The sequence below is a fragment of the Salmo salar genome, chromosome ssa14 (genome assembly GCF_905237065.1).
Source record: "Salmo salar chromosome ssa14, Ssal_v3.1, whole genome shotgun sequence".
Lineage (NCBI taxonomy): Eukaryota > Metazoa > Chordata > Actinopteri > Salmoniformes > Salmonidae > Salmo > Salmo salar.
In genome coordinates, this window is record NC_059455.1 from 62,581,293 (window position 1) to 62,593,429 (window position 12,137).

The window sequence follows — 12,137 nt, forward strand, 5'->3', positions numbered from 1 at the left end:
TTCTTGGTAAGCAACTCCATTTGAAGATTTGGCTTTGTGTTGTAGGTTATTGTCCTGCTGAAAGGTAAATTTCTCTCCCAGTCTCTGGAGAAATGCAGACTCAACCAGGATTTCATCTAGGATTTTTCCTGTGCTTAGCTCGATTACGTTTATGTTAATCCTGGAAAAACTCCCCAGTATTCGCTGATGTCAAGCATACCCATAACATGATGCAGCCACCACCATACTTGAAAATAAGGAGGCAGTTACTCAGTGATGTGTTGGATTTGCCCCAAACGATGCTTTGCATTTAGGCCAGAAAGTCTACGTATATCTTCGCTGTTATTTTTTAATTCTCAGTATTACTTTAGATGCATGTTTTGGAATATTTTTTTATATGTTTATTTGTATTTTTCTCACTCTGTCATTTAGGTCATTATTGTGGAGTCACTACAATGTTGCTGATCCATCCTCAGTTCTCCCATCACAGACATTGAATTCTGTAGCCGTTTTAAAATCATCATCACCTGAGAAGTGTCCTTCCTGTCCTGCAGCTCAGAAGGACGACTGCATCTTTGATGGTTTAATACATCATCCACAGCATAATTATTAACTTGACCATGCTTAAAAAGAGATATTCAATGTCTGATTTGTTATGGTTGTTACCCATCTACCAATCACTACCCTTCTTCATGAGGCTTTCGAAAAGCTCCCTGGTCCTTGTAGTTGAATCTGTGCTTGAAATGCAATTTCACCCGGGCTGAATCACAACCGGCCCGTGATTGGGAGTCCCATAGGGTGGTGCACAATTAGCCCAGCGTCGTCCGGGTTTGGCTGGTGTAGGCTGTCATTGTTAATTTGTTCTTAACTGACTTTTTAAAATTCAACACTTGATTGAGGGACCTTAGACGTACAGTAGTTATGGGGGAGAGAGGAGGTTTAGTCGTTCAAAAATCATGTGAACCCCTGTTATTTCACACAGAGTGAGTCCATGTTACTTATGTGATTTAAGCCCATTTTACTCCTGAACTAATTCAGGCATGCCTAAACAAAGCAGCTGAGTAATTAATGACCATTTTTCATTCGTATATATACACATTTATAAATAAACACACACACACACACACACACACACACACACACACACACACACACACACACACACACACACACACACACACAGTTGAAGTCAGAAGTTTACATACACTTAGGTTGGAGTCATTAAAACTTGTTTTTCAACCACGCCACAAATGTCTTGTTAACAAACTAGTTTTGGCAAGTCTATTAGGACATCTACTTTGTGCATGACAAGTCATTTTTCCAACAATTGTTTACAGACAGACTATTTCACTGTATCACAATTCCAGTGGGTCAGAAGTTTACATACACTAAGTTGACTGTGCCTTTAAACAGTTTGAAAAATTCCTGAAAATGATGTCATGGCTTTAGAAGCTTCTGATAGGCTTATTGACATAATTTCAGTCAATTGGAGGTGTACCTGTGGATGTATTTCAAGGCCTACCTTCAAACTCAGTGCTTCTTTGCTTGACATCATGGGAAAATCAAAAGAAATCAGCCAAGACCTCAGAAAAAAAATGATAGACCTCCACAAGTCTGGTTCATTCTTGGGAGCAATTTCCAAATGCCTGAAGGTACCACGTTCATCTGTACAAACAGTAGTATGCAAGTATAAACACCATGGGACCACGCAGCAGTCACCCCGCTCAGGAAGGAGACGTGTTCTGTCTCCTAAAGATGAACGTATTTTGGTGCGAAAAGTGCAAATCAATCCCAGAACAACAGCAAAAGACCTTGTGAAGATTCTGGAGGAAACGGGTACAAAACTATCTATATCCACAGTAAAACGAGTCCTATATCGACATAACCTGAAAAGCCACACAGCAAAGAAGAAGCCACTGCTCCAAAACCAACATAAAAAAGCCAGACTACAGTTTGCAACTGCACATGGGGGACAAAGATCGTACTTTTTGGACAAATGTCCTCTGGTCTGATGAAACAAAAATAGAACTGTTTGGTCATGATGACCATGTTTGGAGGAAAAAGGGGGAGGCTTGCAAGCCGAAGAACACCATCCCAACTGTGAAGCACGGGGGTGGCAGCATCATGTTGTGGGGGTGCTTTGCTGCAGGAGGGACTGCTTCAGGAGGGACGGGTACATCATGAGGAAGAAAAATTATGTGGATATATTGAAGCAACATCAAGACATCAGTCAGGAAGTAAATTTTTTTTAAATTGTATTATTATTATTATTATTATTATTTTACCCCCTTTTTTCTCCGCAATTTCATGGTATCCAATTGGTACTAGTTACAGTCTTGTCTCATCGCTGCAACTCTCGTATGGACTCGGGAGAGGAGAAGGTCAAGAGCCATGCGTCCTCCGAAACACAACCCAACCTAGTCGCACTGCTTCTTGACATAATGCCCATCCAACCTGGAAGCCAGCCGCACCAATGTGTCAGAGGAAACACCGTACACCTAGCGACCTGGTCAGCGTGCACTGCACCCGGCCCGCCACAGGAGTTGCTAGTGCACGATGAGACAAGGACATCCCTGCCGGCTAAACCCTCCCTAACCCGGACAACACTGGGCCAATTGTGCGTCGCGCCCCATGGACCTCCCGGTCGCGGCCGGCTGCGACAGAGCCTGGGCTCGAACCCAGAATCTCTGGTGGCACAGCTAGCACTGTGATGCAGTGCCTTAGACCACTGCACCACCCGGGAGGCCCTTATCAGTCAGGAAGTTAAAGCTTGGTCGGAAATGGGTCTTCCAAATGGATAATGACCACAAGCATACTTCCAAAGTTGTGGCAAAATGGCTGAAGGACAGCAAAGTCAAGGTATTGGAGTGGCCATCACAAAGCCCTGACCTCAATCCTACAGAAAATTTGTGCGAAGAACTGAAAAAGCGTGTGCGAGCAAGGAGGCCTACAAACCTGACTCAGTTACACCAGCTCTGTCAGGAGGAATGGGCCAAAATTCACCCAACTTATTGTGGGAAGCTTGTGGAAGGCTACCCGAAACATTTGACCCAAGTTAAACAATTTAAAGGCAATGCTACCAAATACTAATTGAGTGTATGTAAACTTCTGACCCACTGGGAATGTGATGAAAGAATTAAAAGCGGAAATAAATAATTCTCTCTACTATTATTCTGACATTTCACATTCTTAAAATAAAGTGGTGATCCTAACTGACCTAAGACAGGGAATTTTTACTAGGATTAAATGTCAGGAATTGTGAAAAACTGAGTTTAAATGTATTTGGCTAAGGTGTATGTAAACTTTGACTTCAACCGTATATATACACATACATATAGGCACATATATACAGTTGAAGTCAGAGGTTTACATACACCTTAGCCAAATACATCGACCCAGAGCATCCCAAACATGCTCAATGAGTGACACATCTGGTGAGTATGCAGGCCATGGAAGAACTGGGACATTTTCAGCTTCTAATAATTGTGTACAGATCTTTGCGACATGGGGCCGTGCATTATCATGCTGATGAGGTGATGACAGCGGATGAATGGCCAACAATGGGCCTCAGGATCTCGTCATGTTATCTCTGTGCCATCTATAAAATGCAATTGTGTTTCTTGTCCGCAGCTTATACCTGCCCATACCATAACCCCACTGCCACCACGGGGCACTCTGTTCACAATGTTGACATCAGCAAACCGCTCGCCTACACACCGCCATATACGCTGTCAGCAATTTGCCCGGTACAGTTGAAACCGGGATTCCTCCGTGAAGAGCACACTTCTCCAGCGTGCCAATGGCATCGAAGTTGGGCATTTGCCCACTGAAGTAGGTTACGACACAGAACTGCAGTTAAGTCAAGACTCTGGTGAGGATGACAAGCTCAGCTTCCCTGAGACAGTGAGTTTTTGCAGAAATTCTCCGGTTGTGCAAACACACAGTTTCATCAGCAATAAAGGTGGCTGGTCTCAGACAATCCCCAGCGTGGTTACACATGGTCTGCGGTTGTGAGGCCGGTTGAACGTACTGCCAAATTCTCTAAAACAACGGTGGCGGTTTATGGTAGAGAAATGAACATTCAATCATCTAGCAACAGCTCTGGTGGACATTCCTGCAGTCAGCATGCCAAAATGCACACTCCCTCAAAACTTGAGACATCTGTGGCATCGTGTTGTGTGACAAAACTGCACATTTTAGAGTGGCCTTTTATTGTCCCCAGCACAAGTTGCACCTGTGTAATGATTATGCTGTTTAATCTGCTTCTTGATATGCCACACCTGTCAGGTGGATGGATTATCGTGGCAGATGAGAAATGCTCACTAACAGGGATGTAAACAAATTTGTGCACAAAATTTTAGAAAAATTATATTTTTGTGCGTATGGAACATTTCTGGGATCATTTATTTCAGCTCATGAAACATGGGGCCAACACTTTACATGATGTGTTTATATTTTTGTTCATTGTACATAGCCAAGATATCGTTACTCATGGCATATTTATTCCTCATGTTACTATTTTTCAATTATTTCTCAAATGTTTCTCTCTGCATTGTTGGGAAGGGCTGTAAGCACTTCCCTGTTAGTCCACACCTGTTGTTTATGAAGCATGTGACAAATAACATTTGGTTTGATTAAATTGATCTTCAACTGCAACTGTAAAACGACTGCTCTATCCTTCCATCTTCTCTTTTTCATTTCCTCCTCTTCAGCCCCCATTCTGTCCATCAGCACAGGGTTATCCCCCTCTACCTCTATCCCTCGTTCTGCATCACTTCCCCACCCTCTCTCTCACTCCCTCCCTCCCTTTCTCCCCCTGGGCTCACGCCATTCTGCTGAATCATGCAGAATGAAGTGGCTGTGTAGTCATGCGGCGTGTCTCCGTGGCAACCTTCTTGCCGGTGTCACCTTGTGAGGTAATATCATCGTCGCTCAGTTTTGCCCACAGCACATCCTAGTGGCCGGGCATGGGAAGTGCAGCTGATTGTAAACCTAACAATAAAGGTTGGTTCCTGAGCTGTCAAAATACTGGCATTGACAAAATGGCGCTCTCATTTCTGTCTTTTTCTACCTTCTATAGAGAAGTTTGACTTCTAATAAGGAGAACATTTAGTTGAAGATCTATGATTTGTGGATACAGGAAGGGTAGCTTTGGGTTTGCTTGACTGATTAGTGTCCAAACATTCACGCCTGGGCTCCTGAGGCCAGCTGTATATGTGTGTGTCCCTCTATGGTGCTAGTGCTTTGGGGACCTGGCCTGACCTACTGCAATGCCCTGTCTGGTGGGTGTTTTTCACAACAACACAAGGACATGTCAAGGTAAACTATGTGACACACGTATTCATCATTTAAACACTGCTACGAGTGTCTTCAAAATGAACGCGTGTGCACACACACACGGGCCAAACACCAAACCAGAGCCTTATGAAGCTTCCCTAGAGCCGTCTCTGCAACGAGCAGGTCGGCACAGCATCTACAGACAAAGTAACAAGTAAACTCCCACACCGGCAAGATAGACTAAAGACTCCTAAATCTAGTCTGCTCCTGGCACAGAACTATCTCGCTGCGCCCAAACACACACACCCAATATTACAGTAGAGGACGTGGCTGAGAGACCAGTATCCACCATTAGCTCTTAGAGACCGAGGTGGTGACAATCCTAAGTGATTGGAACCAGACTGCAGGCCACAACAGACCAAAGCAGGGAGAACTAGCCTAAATAATAAATGACTGTCTTTAGCCCATACGGACAGAGAGGTCGCCGAAAACAGCTGCATCACTAACAAATGGCACGAGGTGGGAATTATCATGATTTGTACATTACATTTACATTTTAGTCATTTAGCAGACGCTCTTATCCAGAGCGACTTACAGTAGTGAGTGCATACATTTCATTTCATGCATTTTTTTTTTGTACTGGCCCCCCGTGGGAATCGAACCCACAACCCTGGCGTTGCACACACCATGCTGGCGTTGCAAACACCATGCTCTACCAACTGAGCCACAGGGAACTGTAACTGTAGAACTGTAAACTCTATTTGGAAAAAAGTGCTGTTATTAAAAAGTGATTTGGTTGCATAGCAGACTGGCACACCAACCACAGATTACCACAACATAGAAATCTGATGTTTTTAGTGATTCATTTTCATTTAACCTTTATTAAACCAGGTAAAGACCCTTGAAGTTAAAAACCTCTTGTGAGGTGGACCTGGCAAGAGGTCAACAGGAAGTAGCCAGCGTGCCATGTACACAAACGAAGAACACAACACAAAACAACGTACCCGAGCAGGGTGGCAAACCGCAACATAGAACTAGAACACATAGAGCAGCACAGACCTGGAAGTGCAGGATGATGGTCCAGATGAGGCCCAGTGTCAGCTTGGGGTTGCCGTCTGTGATGTCATCGTTCCGGATGTTCACCAGTTTGACCTGGAACATGTAGAACGGGAGGATTTAAAACGCCAGGCCTAGTGGTGAACTAAAGCTTTGACCTGGAACATGTAGAACGGGAGGATTTAAAACGCCAGGCCTAGTGGTGAACTAAAGCTTTGACCTGGAACATGTAGAACGGGAGGATTTAAAACGCCAGGCCTAGTGGAGAACTAAAGCTTTGACCTGGAACATGTAGAACGGGAGGATTTAAAACGCCAGGCCTAGTGGTGAACTAAAGCTTTGACCTGGAACATGTAGAACGGGAGGATTTAAAACGCCAGGCCTAGTGGTGAACTAAAGCTTTGACCTGGAACATGTAGAACGGGAGGATTTAAAACGCCAGGCCTAGTGGTGAACTAAAGCTTTGACCTGGAACATGTAGAACGGGAGGATTTAAAACGCCAGGCCTAGTGGAGAACTAAAGCTTTGACCTGGAACATGTAGAACGGGAGGATTTAAAACGCCAGGCCTAGTGGTGAACTAAAGCTTTGACCTGGAACATGTAGAACGGGAGGATTTAAAACGCCAGGCCTAGTGGTGAACTAAAGCTTTGACCTGGAACATGTAGAACGGGAGGATTTAAAACGCCAGGCCTAGTGGTGAACTAAAGCTTTGACCTGGAACATGTAGAACGGGAGGATTTAAAACGCCAGGCCTAGTGGTGAACTAAAGCTTTGACCTGGAACATGTAGAACGGGAGGATTTAAACGCCAGGCCTAGTGGTGAACTAAAGCTTTGACCTGGAACATGTAGAACGGGAGGATTTAAAACGCCAGGCCTAGTGGTGAACTAAAGCTTTGACCTGGAACATGTAGAACGGGAGGATTTAAAACGCCAGGCCTAGTGGTGAACTAAAGCTTTGACCTGGAACATGTAGAACGGGAGGATTTAAAACGCCAGGCCTAGTGGTGAACTAAAGCTTTGACCTGGAACATGTAGAACGGGAGGATTTAAAACGCCAGGCCTAGTGGTGAACTAAAGCTTTGACCTGGAACAGAGCTGGGTTACCATGTGCTCCATGTTATTAACCAGTCATCACATGACTTCTTGCTCACCATTGCAAGATTGAATACTAAAAAGGCTATATTTCTTTGTGTGAAAACCCTCCCGATTCCACCCCGCTGAAGCCGCTGAAGGCTACGGAGATGCAGACCCTGTCTAGTAAGAGCAGGTGTCTCTAAGACAGAGGTGCAGCATTGGTCAGTGATGCGTGAGGTGTGACTGTGGTCATCTGGGAGGCCCAGTCATGCAGAGGTGACACATTGGGACAGGGGACCGAGAGAAAGGTCTTCTCAATGATTTTATTTATGGATGTGCTATGTATGGGGTTTAAAAAAAATTGGCAAAATAGACCAAACTAAATAAACAAAGAAAAATCTATTTCCAACAGCAGACGTCAGTGTGGCTTTCGTTCGGCTCAATGTGTATTGCTGAGAGCATGAGTACCTGCTGAAATATTGAGTGGGTTTGAAAGAGGCAGTTGTGTGTGTGTGTGTGTGTGTGTGTGTGTGTCAGTTGTACCTGTCTCTGTTTGAGGAAGTCCAGGGCGATCTGGACATTCTGGAGCCGGTGGAATCGCATGCGACCCTTTTCTCTGGGCTGAAGGGGGGGGGGCACAAAAGAGAGATGAGTGTATGAAGAAAAAAACCTTGAGATCTCACAATGCTGACCAGTGAGAGAGAGATATAAGCCGTGAGAAGTGTCGTTCCCAATTCAAAGTGCAGTGAGGGGAAAACTACGCCAGGGCCGCTGTAATGGCACGGCATTATCCTAGAGGGCGCTGTCTTCAACTGTTGTCAAAGACATGCCAACAAGCATCCTCACAGCAGAGCAGGAAACAACCCAGGAAAAACATTCTGCAAACCAGAAAAGGTACATCTGCAAACCATGCTGGTTTAGGCAGCCTAATACTTTTCCCAAACACACACTTTCCCCTGCCGTACTCTCAAACACACAGTCCTTGGATGGCTGACTCACGCATTCACTCAGTCAATCACTGACAGTCTGACAGAGAACACACACACACACACACACACACACACACACACACAGAGAGAGAGAAAAGAAAACACACACAGCAAAGCTGCTAGAATTGCAAGATGCAGGAGTGTGTGTCACAGTGTGCTGGGTGTGGACATCACTGCAGTCAGCAGTACTGAAGCAGGGTTACGAGGAGCACTCAGGCCAAACAGAGAACCCCATTCAGAGGACGAGAGGTGAGAGGAAGGTTAGGGGGAGAAGAGGCCACAGTTACACAGCCCCAGCCAAGATGCTGACAAATAAAAAGATTAAAAAGCCTATTTAACCTTTGAAGGAATGTCTAAGGAGGTTTTGTCTGGTTACCATTTTGTACTGCTTGTAGTGGTGATGATGTGTGTGCAATGTTCGTACATGTGTCAAGCAGCTGTCCGCGAACTTTGAGAACGTGTGTGTTTGAATGGGAAAACGCTGAGACGACACCGTGCGAAACACGAACGTGTGAAAATGCTTGTGTGAGACATGAGATACGTCGGCGGGGAAATGTGTGTCTTGGGATAGAACTTCACTGCACTGCACGCGCATGCAGTCTTAAAAGCACTGTCTATGGGGTGAGGATCCGGGTGAGGGTTGGGGGGGGGGGGTCAAACGTACTCCCTGAGCTCCATCCTCCACCTCCTCCCCCCCGAGCAAGATGAGCGGGGGAGCCCGGGAGATACACACCCTCCTCAGCGAGGACACGCCCTTGAGCTGCTGCCGTCCGGAGGGGAAGGGGGGGGGATGAGGAGAGTGAGAGAAGAGTGGATGGAGGATGAAAGAATTGTATGGAGGGATGAAGATGTGGTGATTGTCCAAAAGAGAGAGATCAAAGAGAAAGAGAACGTGAGAAAGAGGTAGAGCAGGAGGAAATGAAAAATGCAGCTGAGGCAATAATCAAGAAGTAAAGTGCTAAGAGGCCAGCTTTCTAAAAAGTCTGTCTGTCTGTCTGTCTGTCTGTCTGTCTGTCTGTGAATGCGTCACACAGACAGTAAAAGGAGAATCGGCGACTAGACCAGGGGTGGGCAACTCCTGTCCTCGGGGGCCTGATTGGTGATTGGTGACACTTATTTTCCATCCCTAACAAACACAGCTGATTAATCAAACTGTATTCTGAACTGAAGATCATGATTACCGTAATTTCCGGACTATTAAGCGCACCTGAATATAAGCCGCACCCACTGAATTTAAAAAATATATATTATTTTGAACATAAATAAGCCGCACATGTCAATAAGCCGCAGGTGCCTAACGGTACATTGAAACAAATGAACTTTACACAGGCTTTAACGAAACACGGCTTGTAACAAAAATAAATAGGCTTTAACGAAACACGGCTTGTAACAAAAAATAAAACATTAGCAGTAAGCTTTAGTTGTCTTTTTGCACTGAGTCAATTCCTCACGCTGCTGTTTCCAACGTCTTATCATCGACTCATTAACCTGTTGGGGCTAGGGGGCAGTATTTTCACGGCTGGATAAAAAAACGTACCCGATTTAATCTGGTTACTAATCCTACCCAGTAACTAGAATATTATATATGGATAGAAAACACCCTAAAGTTTCTAAAACTGTTTGAATGGTGTCTGTGAGTATAACAGAACTCATTTGGCAGGCAAAACCCTGAGACATTTTCTGACAGGAAGTGGATACCTGATGTGTTGAATTACCTTTAAGCCTATGCCATTGAAACACACAGGGGTTGATTAATGTTTTGGCACTTCCTATTGCTTCCACTAGATGTCACCAGCCTTTACAAAGTGTTTTGAGTCTTTTACTGTGAGATCTGACCGAACAAGAGCCATGGAACGGTGATGGCCGATTAGACTCTGGCGTGCGAGGTCATGTTGGGTACCCTCGTTCCAATACCTTATAAAAGAGAATGCATTCGTCCACCTTGAATATTATTCATGTTCTGGTTAAAAAAGGCACTAATGATTTATGCTATACAACGTTTGACATGTTTGAACGAACGTAAATATATTTTTTCCCCTCGTTCATGACGAGAAGTCCGGCTGGCTTAGATCATGTGCTAACAACACGGAGCTTTTTGGGCATAAATGATGAGCTTTTTTGAACAAAACTACATTCGTTATGGACCTGGGATTCCTGGAAGTGACATCTGATGAAGAGAATCAAAGGTAATGGATTATTTACATGGTATTTTCGATTTTAGATCTCTCCAACATGGCCGTTTGTCTGTATAGCAAAGCGTATTTTTCTGGGCGCAGTGCTCAGATTATTGCAAAGTGTGATTTCCCAGTAAGGTTATTTTTAAATCTGGCAAGTTGATTGCGTTCAAGAGGTGTAAATCTATAATTCTTTAAATGACAATATAATATTTTACCAATGTTTTCTAATTTTAATTATTTAATTTGTGGTGCTGACTTGACTGCCGGTTATTGGAGGGAAACGATTTCCTGAACATCAACGCCATAGTAAACCGCTGTTTTTGGATATAAATATGAACTTGATAGAACTAAAAATGCATTTATTGTCTAACATAATGTCCTAGGAGTGTCATCTGATGGAGATTGTTAAAGGTTAGTGCATCATTTTAGCTGGTTTTATGGTTTTGGTGACGCCTGTCTTTGAATTGACAAAACATTACACACAGCTATTGTCAATGTACTCTCCTAACATAATCTAACTTTATGCTTTCGCCGTAAAACCTTTTTGAAATCGGACAACGTGGTTAGATTAAGGAGATGTTTATCTTTCAAAGGGTGTAAGATAGTTGTATGTTTGAAAAATTTGAATTTTGACATTTATTTGGTTTCAAATTTGCCGCTCTTGAAATGCACCTGCTGTTGATAGGGTGCACCACGGGTGGCACGCTAGCGTCCCACATAGCCCCAGGAAGTTAAGACCAAGCTGCCGTGCAGCAGCTCTATTTCCTTTTCCAACAGCCAGATCAATCGCCTTCAACTTGAAAGCTGCATCATATGCATTTCTCCGTGTCTTTGCCATGATGAGGGTGACAAAATGACTACCGTAATCAGAATGATGGGAAGTTTGAGAGCACTCGATTTAATCTAAACAGTAAACCAAAAAGTTGTTTGACCGTAACCCGTTCGGCAATTTCATTGGTCTAATGAAAGCTTCATGCCGCCAAAAAACTGAGCATGTCACAGAATGTGTTTTTTGGAAGAAAAAAAATTGAAAGCGGGAAAAATCCATATATTAGCCGCGTCATTGTTTAAGCCGCGAGGTTCAAAGCTGGGAAAAAAGTTGCGGCTTATAGTCCGGAATTTACGGTAGGTGATTATTGGAGTCAGGTGTGTTAGCTGGGGCAAAACTGTGACATCAATCAGGCCCTGGAGGACTGGAACTGCCCTCTACCCCTGGTCCAGGTGGACCTGTCAGCAGTCTCATGTTAGTCCACCCGTCTGTCAGTTACAATGAGTCATCAAGTGCTCCTAGAAAGTCTCTGGCTGCATCTGAAAATGGCACCCTCTCCCCTACATAGTGCACTACTTTTGACCAGGCCCCCATTGGCCTCTAGTCAAAAGTAGTGCACTATAAGGAATAAAGGGTTTAGATAGGGACACATGTATTTCCCTCACTGTAATATTGACATTAGAGAACGATGTGCTAATGAACCAGAGCTCACTTAAAGAGGTCTTTCTCAATGTGAGGGAGGGTGTGTCTCAGGGTCATGCCCCGGTACACAACATAACGGGCATGACAGTGTGTGTGATGGTCGTCGAGGTG

General features: G+C 44.3%; 1 protein-coding gene across 12 annotated transcripts in view; it reads right to left on the reverse strand.

The window, feature by feature from the left end:
- The window catches only part of LOC106570016 (microtubule-actin cross-linking factor 1), a 300,527-nt gene that overhangs the window by 137,795 nt on the left and 150,595 nt on the right, over positions 1 to 12,137 (reverse strand). For 6 of the 12 annotated variants that reach the window (XM_045693738.1, XM_045693737.1, XM_045693743.1 and 3 more), the window contains 3 exons: positions 9,043 to 9,141; positions 7,933 to 8,010; positions 6,316 to 6,408 (listed from right to left, as the gene is read on the reverse strand). In XM_045693738.1, the coding sequence (XP_045549694.1) occupies positions 6,316 to 6,408; positions 7,933 to 8,010; positions 9,043 to 9,141 (270 nt within the window). The remainder of the gene's footprint in view (positions 1 to 6,315; positions 6,409 to 7,932; positions 8,011 to 9,042; positions 9,142 to 12,137) is intronic. The other 6 variants (XM_045693741.1, XM_045693740.1, XM_045693748.1 and 3 more) reach the window with 1 other exon arrangement.